General features: G+C 38.9%; 1 protein-coding gene across 3 annotated transcripts; it reads left to right on the top strand.

Annotated features, from left to right (window-relative positions):
• Positions 1–1,328: 1,328 nt before the first annotated feature.
• On the top strand, positions 1,329–12,510 carry LOC124125563. 3 transcript variants are annotated; one of them, XM_048399931.1, is made up of 11 exons: positions 1,329–1,530; positions 2,006–2,218; positions 2,920–3,228; positions 6,756–6,974; positions 7,130–7,357; positions 8,433–8,612; positions 9,218–9,355; positions 9,966–10,091; positions 10,524–10,661; positions 10,825–10,972; positions 11,922–12,510. In XM_048399931.1, exons 1-11 carry the CDS (start codon positions 1,476–1,478, stop codon positions 12,013–12,015), a joined length of 1,848 nt encoding a protein of 615 aa, XP_048255888.1. In that variant the 5' UTR covers positions 1,329–1,475; the 3' UTR covers positions 12,016–12,510. The 3 variants fall into 3 exon arrangements, with proteins under 3 accessions (XP_048255888.1, XP_048255887.1, XP_048255886.1); XM_048399930.1 differs by having other exon boundaries at positions 9,954–10,091; positions 10,536–10,661; XM_048399929.1 differs by having other exon boundaries at positions 9,954–10,091.
• The last annotated feature ends 433 nt before the right edge of the window (positions 12,511–12,943 follow it).

Raw genomic sequence — 12,943 nt, 5'->3', positions numbered from 1 at the left:
GGATATCTTTTTAGGTGGTGTTTGCCCATAATTATTAAGGGATGTTGGAAATGAGCATCGAGTGTCATGTTATCTGACTGTATATAGGATTTGTGAGCTAAAGAAACACCGGTCGTGACCATGTACTCAAGATCTCATTAGAGTTTGTGATTTTGACAATTGCCTAGTGGGTATGCTGCGTATTGGTGCTTGAGGATACTAGAAGTAACACTTTCATTCGAGAAATATCCTAGAGAATGCTTAGTACCATGTTTTTAATTCTTTCATCATGTCCAAGATTTCCTCTTAGCCTTCTACTGGTATAAAAGTATAGAAATATAAAGGTATAGGATAGCGAAATTCAATGTGAAAGAAAATCAGTGACAGATTATAACGGGTCACATTTTAGTGAACTTGACAAGTGATAAGTATCATTTATGTTATTACAGTTTGTTAAATTGTAAAATAAAACTGTGGTATAAATCGTATCATGTTCATATTGAAATTGGGAAATGTTCTACAGTCATTAAAACACCATTGAATATTTTGAAGAACAAAGGAGCACACTTTTTAAAAAAAAAGTAATCGATCATAATATGTGTTTATACTTCAGAAAAGTTCCAGATTTTGAATTTAGAGAAGTGTGATATTTGTTGTTCCACGAATAAAATGCCCTAAATAAGAACCGTCTCCCTCTAAGCCTCACAACTGTGAGATGGCGGAAGTTAAAGAAAATCATGGCAAATATAGAGAAAGCAATTTCATGAACAGATGCAAAATTCATATGTCGCAAAATAAAGAAAGTATAACTCACCTTTTCTGTCGCGAAATAGACTCTTTGTATCTTTTTTCCTGAGTTAACATTTACAATCCGGTGAGCACGTTAAATATGTCAACACATATGCCCCCTCCCTACGTTCATACTTTATCAGGAAAGCATATAAGGCTTAACTTGTTTCTCGAACCTTCTCCGGAAAGAACGTGCTCCTATAATCTGCAAAATATCTTGGAATCACTACCATGTTAATGATTCTTTTAAAATGGTATTGGAATTATTTATATATATTTATTCTGACAGGAATCCCAAAGATGACAAACTAGCTTAAGTGCGGGTACAATAAGACTCACATGACAATAACATTAAAGACATAAAGCGATTGCTTGGATTCAACTTATCCCCTCTGCTTATATCATAGAAATAAAATATTCCTAAAACAAATAACCATTTGAGTGCGGTACACTGTAATGACAATTACATTTTGAAAGCTCCTTATGAGATACTTATGACCACTTGGAGTTTAACCCTCGTGCTGTGAAAAGTGGGACAGTATTGGCGTGTGTTTTCAACACGACAACAAGGCATTGTCGCGCTTCTGGCCGTATTCCCTCTTTGATAGTTATCACAGGAACACTATCTTGAATGAAAAACTATATTGGAAGGGACTGCACCTCTAAGAACCAAGCTAATGTCGCGCAACTAATAACCTGCCCCCCCCATGGCTACGTGGAACATCGTTTGGCTAATAGGGACGTGTGTGATTCTCTCGTTAGGTAAGTTAGCATGCAAGTCATCGTGTTGGTATAAATCAGTGTAGTGTTTAGGGTGTGTGAGGTTATATAAGGAAATAAATCTAGTTCGTATCCAGATGAATATTGAAACTTGGCATGGATTGAACCATGAGCTAATGATTGTGCTTTCATGTACAAACGGCCTCTAAACAGACAGATGTAACATATGAGAAGAAATTAAATGATATTTGACACAAAGTAGACTACAGCTAGACATAAGCACAACTATGTAGACTTGTTGGCGAATATATTGTATAAATGTGATTAGCCTGCATAACAAACACCGCTGTCACATGGCTGAAATATTGCTGAGTGCTGCGTCAAACAACAAAACACAAACATAACAAACACAATCAACACACATGATGTATTTACCTCGAGATTAGCGACTAATCATTGACGTTATATTTTCATTGGGTTCTTTTACAATGCTTCTAATATACACACACTGTTATAGGAAGTGGACAAAACACTGCACTAAACAAACCAACATGGATGAGTAGTACCAGGAGAGTACAATACGCCCACACAGCGGTAGATGGGGAGACTGACGCGTACAACGAGTCACTGACAATCCACACCAAGCTGAATGAGCCCAGTGCCTGGTGGAAGGTTGACCTTGAGACGGAGGTTCAGTCTCCACTGATCATCCTCTATTTCAGATCTGACTGTAAGTAATGTTGTGTTAGATATCTGTCTCTTCAGTACTTTGTTAAATAAGTAGTTGATACATACTGCCACTGATACCTGTAAAGTACGATGTGCATAACGATGATATGCCACTACCATACCCATACGTTTCTAGACGTTGCAGATTTAGAAGTTGCAACAGAAGCCAACAGTTAATGAAACACTTAGGGTTTACCTTTTCATGTGTTCAGTTTTAGATTCTTTTCTATAAGTTACTAAGGCTAACATTCTGCGAACTGAATTTAAACAAATCATCAAAATAGTAAGTGTATATAATAATATTGTAAAATGTCATCGCCGTGAATAGCTGTATTATTGCGGCGTTAGGCAACATTCACTCACTCATTTCTCAAATACTTAGCTTTAACCTAAATATTTGTTACAATAATGATTTAATTAAATTGAAGCTTACATCCGTTGTAATCATACACGCATATCATAAATATACTGCATGGCGACTGTCATGTTTCTGATCCTGGCTATTACTGCCAGCAGGTTAAGATGACAAGAGAATATCGAAAATGTATGACATCCAAGCTTTTGTAGAGTTGTGTTGGTCATTCCCAACAGTATATACATCGCAGGCACCGACTGATGCTCTTTGTAATGTAAAGAAACCTACTGAAAATTGTTTTCGTATGCATACTCACTTAGAAGAGTAAACAAGTGCATTATTTTCAGACAAGGCTCGCCGTAATGGGATACAATTTTATACTTCTGTTACAAATCCTGTTACTCCAAAAGACGGAAATCTATGTTACACGGTCAGAGGACGGAGTGACGGCAGAGATATTCCTGATATTCTGAACGTTACCTGTGATGAAACCTTTCGTTACCTGACTCTATACACTGAGACAGCCAATGACCACAGTGGCCCTGTGTTAGACTTTGCTGAAGTACAGGTGTGGAATACGTACCAATCATACAGCCCATTCACAGGAGATGACGTTGATGATACTCACACACAATTTGCAAATATAAAGGCTTTGGGTAAGTAAATAACACATCAATTTCACTTTCCCATTCAATGTGTCTACAGTATATCATTATCATGCTTTATAGCAAGAATGGATAGAATTATCATTAAACCGCCCGCATGTTATCAAAAATGAGCGGGCCACTGTAACTTGATAATGCCCTCATATTGCTTGACCTCGGGTTTCTGCAAATGATAATGCCCTGAAAAATAGCGTTACCGTTATACCAACCTGTCGTGTTTGTGAATGGAGTTCTTGCATTGCATGCTTTAAAATGTGTCCCTGATTTAAAATGTTTGCAATCCTTCAAAATAATATGCTGCAGAGGCAAAACATTTAAACATTTTTAACACACGAAAGTAAATGACATCTGAAGTTTATTAAGTGGACTTCTTCATTGCTAACATCAATGTCAAATTTGGGGATAATACATTATGGCAAGAAGTAACTATCCCATAGGCACCAATTGTGCGTCCCTTCTTGCTGATTTATGCATATACATCGGAATTTTTACTCGAATTTGCAAAATCAAAACACGGTAGCAGATGTCCTAACCAGTCCATGAACACATCAGTATTCATTTTCTTATGATATTCACCAGGTTTCTTTTACTCCACGAAAACATCCATCAATAAGCCCCACAAAAACATCACGATTAACTTTACCTGACAGTATCATGGGTGGTTTTAGTCCATCTGATGGTAGCCACATGTAGTCAGTGAAAGGAAAACGTGAAGATCCGGGTAGGGAATAGGTCTTCAGCAACGCATGCTTTCCGTAGGAGGCGGCTATGTTTGTCATAATAAGAGGCGACTAACGGGATCGGATGGTCAGGCTCCACGACTTGGTCGATGAGTAATCGAATCCCAATTGCTTAGATAGATGCCCATGATGCCAATCACTGGATTGTCTGGTCCAGACTCGATTATTTATTTAACACCATCAAATAGCTGAAACAAACAAACAAACAAACAAACAGTGAAGTGATTCTTATTCATCGAGGTCCCATCAAGGTTGAGGTCGAGGTCCCATGATCTGGAAGCCATGACTGCAATATAGTCATGGATGGTGCGGAGATAATGAGACATCAAGGACAGGATGGAATATTTTCCCCTGAAAACTGCTCGGTCATCGCCACGTGCAGTGTACCGAAATCCTATCTTGTGGAGAGCAATAATTAATGTAGTCCGGGAAACTTTGTGTCTTTAATTTTCTCCAGAATTCTACGTCTTACAACCCCTGTTTAATAGCTGTCTTATATCCTTTTCTGTCTCGGCCTGTTTTTGGGACGACCCTTCCTTAACTTGTTGGTATGGAAACCCGAGAGCTTGGTCAGTTCGGTAATACACCCTACCTCAACTTATAATTGGTTCCCCTCTATCTCTCTCAAGTATCAAGAACTTGTATATATTTCCTACAACAGGCTCCGTGTTGTGCACCATGGCTATGGCAACATGCATCATGGGAGCAGTGTTGTCAAAAACAAACGCTTTGTCATTATTTTTCCAAGATGCGCAACTAGAATTTTCTCCAATTGACTTTACTGTATATGTGTACTCACACGCAAAAGAAACGCAAGTGGTTTAACGCAAATAGGTAACAAACACGAAACCATCAATTGATACGAGTTTTAGCATGTAGTGAAGCCTGATGGCGTTATAAATATTTTTGGTTGCATTTTGGAAGCCCCGAGTAAAAACGCAACATAAAAAACGAATCGCTAAAACGCACCATTTCAATGACTATGTGGGTATCATGCACCCATTTCTCGCGAAATCGAAAATGCACGAACTGTCACGAACTGTAGAGGGTATACAACTGTGGCCGATTCTTGGACCTACCACTCCTTGTTCAACAAAGCCAAGTCTAACTCAAATTCAGAGAAACCAGGCTATCGGACGTTTGGAAGCTGGAGAGTCTGTCCAAGATGTTGTCCGTCAACGTTAACATAACCACAATTTACCGTCTCCTGCATCGACACAATGCAACACAGACCACAGATGACCTTCCTCAGAGCGTTCTTCCTCGGGTCACCACACCTCGACAAGATCGGCAGATTACCCGTCAACTCCAGCGACATCCGTTCCTAACTGCAAGTGAAACTGCTCGAGAGACCATAGGAATACATAATCGACACATTAGCCGGGACACTGTGATCCGACGTCTCCGTTCCAATAACCTCAGATGTCGCCGACCAGCACGACGTCCTGTTCTCCAACCAGGGCGTCGACAAGCACGACTTCAGTGGGCACAGGGTCATCAGGCGTGGAGGCGTGACATCTTCTCTGATGAAAGTCGCCTTTGTGTCTCGCATGCAGACGGAAGAGTCAGAATTTGGCGGCGTCGAGGTGATCGTTTCGCTGACAGAAACGTTGTGGAAAGGGATCCATGGGATGGGCCTAGCGTCATGATATGAGCAGGTATTTGACCCATGTGAATGTTGGTCAAGGTCGGGGACACGGCGTCACTGCTCAGCGGTATATCGACCAAGTGATCAGACCCCGCGTTGTTCCATTTTTTGCACAACATCAACAACATATGTACATTTTCCAGCAGGACAACGCTCGTCCCCATGTTGCCAGAGCTACCATGACCTTTCTGCAACAACACAACATCCGTGTTCCAACGTGGCCAGCCCTCAGCCCTGATCTGAACCCCATTGAACACTTGTGGGATGAGGTTCAAAGGCGTCTGCACAATGTGCGCCCAGTCCCTACAACTGCCGATGAGCTACGCATAGCTGCTCTGGATGTGTGCAGGAGGATCCATTGGGCCTTCACAAATCGCCTGATCCACTCAATGTACAGGAGATGTGTGGCAGTGATCAGTGCTAATGGTGGTCACACTAGGTATTGACTGACATTTTGGGTATTGACCCGAAACTGTGTAAGCCCTTAACATTTGAAATGAAAACAATTATGTCATCTGCCTTTTAATCCATTAAACTGTCTTCAGTCCACTTTTTGTCAATCTTGCCCTATTAGTATTTCTTGTCTTTACTGTTGAAAATAAATAACATGTATACTGCATACTCGACTTGTGTTTCTTTTGCGTATGAGTATAGTTCGTTTCAGACTTCCCTTATTTTGACTTACAAAAAAACTGAACTTGCTGTTTTCGATCGATTTTTTTTTTCACCTGGATTTTCGATATAAATCCTTGTAACTGAAAAACTTCAAAACATCGATATTCACTCGATATTTCAATAGCAACAGTCTGTGAAACATTCTTTTCATATGATTATTGAAATGATTTATTTTTATTTTTTGTTTCTTGTGTACCGCACCTAGAAATAATCCAGTTATATTACTACTGTCTGTAAATAAACGAGTCTGGACCAAAAACCAAATACGCACGCCTGACCACACAATCTGGTTAGTCGACTCTTATATGACAAGCATGTTTTTCAGGTGGCTGCAAACGTGTGGTGGAGAAATAGAGGAGAACAATAATTTACATTATTGTCATGTTTTATGGTTAATAAAATCTTGTCCTTAACTCTTTATGTATGCAAGAAATATATATTGCGAGTGTGCGCAGTCACAGGTAATGGCCGAAACGTTGCACTGAATAAAGAAACATCGATGAGCAGTACAAGGAGAGTTCAATATTCCCGGAGAGCTGTTGACGGAGTAACTGATGGTAATGACGAGTCAATGACAATACACACCAAGGAAGACAAACCCAATGCATGGTGGAAGGTAGACCTCGAGATGGAGGTACATTCTCCCTTGGTTAGACTCTTCTTCAGGTATGACTGTAAGTAATATTTCATTGAAGAATCAAATATAACGGTTCTTGATATTTTTAATTGTTTGTAATTAATATTTACATTTGTATCGATTGCATGTTGTGACAAAAGTATCAGTCTCATCAAGCATGTCATGTGTAACGCAAATACTCACATTTATTAGATATGAAACGGCGTAAAGGCATACAGTTCTACACATCACAAACGGATTCCCCTGATCCCAAGGAAGGTGATTTGTGCTACACTGTCACAGGACGTGCGGATGGTAGAGACATCCCGGATGTACTGTATGTGAACTGTTCTGGTGCCTGGCGCTACTTGACCGTCTATACAGAAACAAATAATGATGGAGGTGGTGCTGTTTTAGACTTTGCTGAAGTAGAAGTGTGGAGTAAGCATGTTTTATGAAAGTTCATATTTACTTCCAGTAGATTTGACTGATATAGCGATTCAATTATAGTTCTATAAAGGTTGAAACTATGAAATAAAATGATGTATATATTTCATGTTGGCATCCATATAGAATCAAATCTAACTGAAAGAAACAATGTTGCTGGTTGCCAAATTTAGGATATTATGTCCAAAACTGAAAATACCTCATGACTTATAATGACAACCGACAAACCTCATCTGAAAACCCCATTGTCCTTGAAAAACACCTTGCATGGCATTTTGATGATATTTTTAGTTTTAGCTTTTTAGCTGCATTCTAATAGTCCTTGGTATTTTTGTTATCATCATAAATTTTAGTTTACATTTCGTTTTTCCAAACAGTCTATAGATGTACTTCTGTTTCATTGTGTAGATGATTTTCGGAATACGTCTCAGCAGACGTCATTATTGTTTTTTTAGTTATAACTGTATGATCCAAAATTAAGAATATAAAAATGCATTTCCTCCATTTTTGTCATATTAAATGAGACAAATCGCACAATTTTACATTATGAGTCATTTTTTTGCTTATTGTTTAATAGGCTAAACTATCTGGGGGATCTAGTTTCACGTCACATCAATAATACATGGTCACCAGCATGCATTGTACGCTGAACAGCAAATATAGACCTTATGAAATAGGACAATCGAGGATGTGACCATAACACTGTGATACTACGGACCAATCAACATGTGCTATTTCAACCTCATCTATACATCGAGTTGTTGTAGGGTTTTATTCCCCAATGAGTTTTCGAATGTTTGATCCAAGATAATTTTGTTAGGAGACTAAGGTTTAAACGATACAAACAGATGAGGTTAGACACTTGATCAAAGTTAGACTTTGTCCTGAAGGGTTAATCTTTACCATTCGTCTTAATTTCACAATGTTATATGTTCAGCTAGTTGCAAGTCAGATGAACATGTCTGATAACTTTCACGACATTTTAAAAATAGAACAATGTCATTTCCAGTTGGCTCAATAGAGTCATTATATATTTCAACTTATGAAGTACGTTAGTTGTTCTATATAGTTCCAAAGTCAACGTTAACGACAGTCCCCCCAGGCTGTGCGACAGGACAGAGGTATGGACCTAATTGTAGGAAGTCATGCATTGCTCGGCACTGTAGAATGGCGTCCAGTTGTGATGTGACACAAGGTGCGTGTGACGGTGGATGCAAGGCTGGATGGCGTGGAACAGACTGCACACAGGGTAAAACTGTCTAATTATCAGCAGGCATGATTTTGGTTGAATCACTGGAAGGCAGCATGATATGACATTCACTTTTGGAATTCATTTCTGGAACTTGTTTGTGAACTAGTGAAAATTTAAGAGTCCTTCCGAAACTATGTGAAATTGTTAAATGTCAGTTTTACCAGGAAGTATACAAACAAAACTAAAAACACATGAAACATGAGTGAACAAGGGTTCTTCAGGTAACAAATCACATTTTGGAATGGTAGCGTTATGTTTACTAAGTACTATGTCATAACTATGGTTCCTGTAATAGCTTGACTTTTATACAATGACATTAGTCACACATGACCTGTCGACAGGACCACTGTTGTGCGGCGTTAGGCAACAAACAGTTACGTTTTGTAGATGGCAGGTGGGAGACACAGATGCTACCGGTAGAGCAGAATATCCTTACCCTGTCTGCGAGCACCTGGCGTCATCACTAATCGTCAGTGCTCCAATCATGTGGTTCTCATCGCTGTTTTGCCTTTTATGCTCAGTAGTCTAGCTGTTCTCTGGCTTTGGGTTACATATTTACCCTGTAAAACTAAGTAAATTTACTTATGGTATGATGTGCCTAGTTTGCCCTGGTGGTGTCTACGGTGTCGACTGCAGCAATGGGTGTGGTAGGTGTGGTAACAACAGTTCGTGTCACCACGTGACCGGAATCTGTCCAGAAGGATGTGAGACGGGGTGGCAGTTGGATCTATGCAAAGAAGGTGGGTTAATAACCGTGACCTGCACAACTCACAGTTTAGTTTAAAGCTACAAACAATTGGTTTTACTAAGACTAAACTTGCCAAACCTTGCTCGTCAACTTCAAGCATATTCAATTTATCCACTGAAATAAAGAAACCTTTTTTTCAACAGAAAAATAACACGCCATTGGTATATTATCCATTGCTCTGGTTTTCTATTATAACTTTGTCTTAAGTCTGATCGACTTCGCAACAAAGGAGATCATTCGCATTTGTAATGCTCGTTGAAAGTTGTGTCATCAACATTTATAATTGAATGCCACACAACTCGCGATCTAGTCTAAGGCCACACAAGTTTGTCTCTATTAAGATGTATCAAAACGTACACGTCGACTAAGTTCATCTCATATATCAACTGCAACGAGGAAACACCTTTGTCAACTGAAATATAACAACTCTTACCTTAAAATCCATTATTGAAAAATTCAATTCCATTTACCAGTCGAGAAAAACAATATGTGCACATGGATGTCAAATGCATGTGACTTTGAAGTCAATTTGGTTACACATATATATAATGTCCGATATAATTTATGTGACAACAGTGTTTCACATTTAGCCTGTCCTAAAGGGAAGTACGGAGTGAACTGTGTGTCTGACTGCGGTCACTGTAATCGGACGTGTGACGTGGTGGACGGGAGATGTCTTCACGGATGCAGTAATGGATACATCGGTCCTCGTTGTCTACGCGCCATTGGTATATTATCAATTGCTCTGGTTTTCCATTATAACTTTGTCTTAAGTCTGATCGACTTCGCAACAAAGAAGATCATTCGCATTGGTAATGCTCGTTGAAAGTTGTGTCATCAACATTTATAATTGAATGCCACACAACTCGCGATCTAGTCTAAGGCCACAAAAGTTTGTCTCTATTAAGATGTATCAAAACGTACTCGTCGACTCTAATTTCATCTCATATATTAACTGGAACGAGGAAATTCTTCCGTCAACTGAATTATAACAAAACTTACATTTTAATCCGTTATGGATCACATTCAATTTCATGTACCAGTCGAGAAAAACAATATGTGCACATGGATGTCAAATGCATGTGGTTGTGAGGTCAATGTGGTTACATATATTTATAATGTCCGATATAATTCATGTGACAACAGTGTTTCACATTTAGCCTGTCCTAAAGGGAAGTACGGAGTGAACTGTGTGTCTGACTGCGGCCACTGTAATGGGACGTGTGACGTGGTGGACGGGAGATGTCTTCACGGATGCAGAAATGGATACATCGGTCCTCGCTGTCTACGCGCCATTGGTAGAATTCACGATTCTCTTGTTTTCCATTGTAACGTTGTCTTAAGTTTGACCGACTTCACAACATAAGAGATCATTCGTATTAACAATGCCATTTCAATGTTGTGTCATCAACTACATTATTATTTAATGTTTGGAAGAGTCAATCTGATATCTATTTTCAGAAACAACGAACATACTTCCCAACAAATCGACACAATCTTTTACCAACATAACTGGTTTGGGGGTTCTTCTTGGTGGACTTGTGGGTATGGTGCTGACACTTATGCTAGCTGTTGGAGTGTATCTATGTTTACGCTGCCGAAAAAGTGGGTAAGTGTGATAAAGAGCACTGATGGTATCACGCGAGTGTGTTTGGGGATGGTAAATATCCTGTATTAAGAATAAGCGTGATGACCTCTTTACCATACAATATCATTTTTCAATTTTGTACTCGAAAATATCTTTCCATCTCTCACAAACATTTATACCTAAGCATTGCAAATTTTCCTTGAATGTACCTTAAAGTATATTACGTCAGAGGGTAAGTGATTTCTCAGTCGGATAATGACAGTAGCCAATATAGTTCCAACTGAAACCTGTTTCTTTTACAGTGGCTTAACTACATATATGCAAAACAACAATTGCCTATACAAATTATTTTTACTTACCTATCGCGGCAAGCCATCAGTCCATAGGATAATCAAAGGGAAGCTACTCTAACCCTAGTCTTTGAGACGTCACGGCCACAGTCAGACGTTATTGACGGGCGGCCTGTCCCGATGCACACACAACGACTAAACGAAACAAGCTAACAATTCAAACCTATTTCGGCCAAGTCCAACTGTTTTAATTTATGCAGTTCCAAGCCACAGAGGTCTAGCAGCACAGATATATAGAAACTGATCTCGCTTGTCTAGTGCCCTCGCAAACTTGTTTCGCAATTTATGTCTCTGAACTTGTTAAATGCAGTATATGAGACTATTCCTTTCATCATGATAACAATTATCTCAGTAGTTTCTCCAGATTCCCAATGATTAATTCTGACTCGATCGCCTTATGACAAAGGCGACGCCATGTTTGTTCGTAAACACTGAAACTAGTTCCTACTTGACCTTTGATAGTTGCATCTCTATCCGCATATGACCCCAACGGATAACGTTTATATACGTTGGCTTTATTCTGCCGAGAAACATACTCATTATATGATAAATATGTTTACGCACAATTATGAAATATTTCGTCTTGGTATTAACATGTGTTTCTCCCGTTTAACATGCAGGTTGTACTTGAATCGCAGGTCTGTGGAGGCGGAGAAGAGTAAAGACACACAGGAATCGCATACCATTGTCAAAAGAATCGAGACCTGTGTCTAGAACATCTGAAGGCATCCACTGATAGCTATGGGAACTACAAATAGTACAAGCTGACAAATGAAGAATTCGTCAGGAATTGAAGAATGTTGAAACTGACAAAGGATGCATTTTATGTAGACATACCAGTTTATCTCCCCCCATTGTTCTAAAACAGTATTCTTACAGGTCATTCCACAGCCTGTTTCTCGTGTCGGAATGCTTCATTGACATAGCTGGTTTTCACTGACTGGTACCACCTTGTACCAGTTCCAAGATATTGCCATGCTACTGCATGTTCCTCATTATAATGCCTACCACTAGGCTTAATAACACAGCACTGTGTAGTTGTAGCCCTTGGCCGTACCCTCATCTGCTGCTCAGAGCTTCAAATCCAAGATTCCCCCTATGTACTTTTTGTTTTAATGTTAGTAAAATGTTATATTAATATCATATAAAATATGCGTGTAATAAAAGACAATAAATAAGTGTGCGCACCATATTATTTCTTGTTACAAACTATGGCTTTGTCCAGTCTATTCTGATGTGTCGAACTTGTGTGCCGTGAATGTTCTTATAAATATCCATTCAAATTTACTTTCCGAGGCATTATACTACCTGAAATGTAAAGCAGCACAGATTCAAAATATAAACATGTTCTATCCTTTATATGACAACTTTTTACTAATTACTTCAAATTGCATGCCGACACATATACGTCATATTAGCATTCGTTTTATATGGTTTGCAATATTTCAATCTAAAATGTTCGACTGTGATATTTGAAATAGAACCACAGTTTATGGCGTCAATTTAAATTTTTTTTTAATGTAATTCCATATATGATATACAACGGACAGAGACGGTAAATTGTGATGATTAATGTCCAAAGAAGGATTTTAATTAACGGTTGTAACCATAATTTGTTCCAAGCACCTACGGTATTCGGTAA

This window comes from Haliotis rufescens, unplaced genomic scaffold, assembly GCF_023055435.1.
Source record: "Haliotis rufescens isolate VD_foot unplaced genomic scaffold, xgHalRufe1.0.p SCAF_2, whole genome shotgun sequence".
Classification (NCBI taxonomy): Eukaryota; Metazoa; Mollusca; class Gastropoda; order Lepetellida; family Haliotidae; genus Haliotis; species Haliotis rufescens.
Note: the sequence above shows the minus strand (reverse complement) of the source record. Positions and strands in the feature narration are given on the sequence as shown.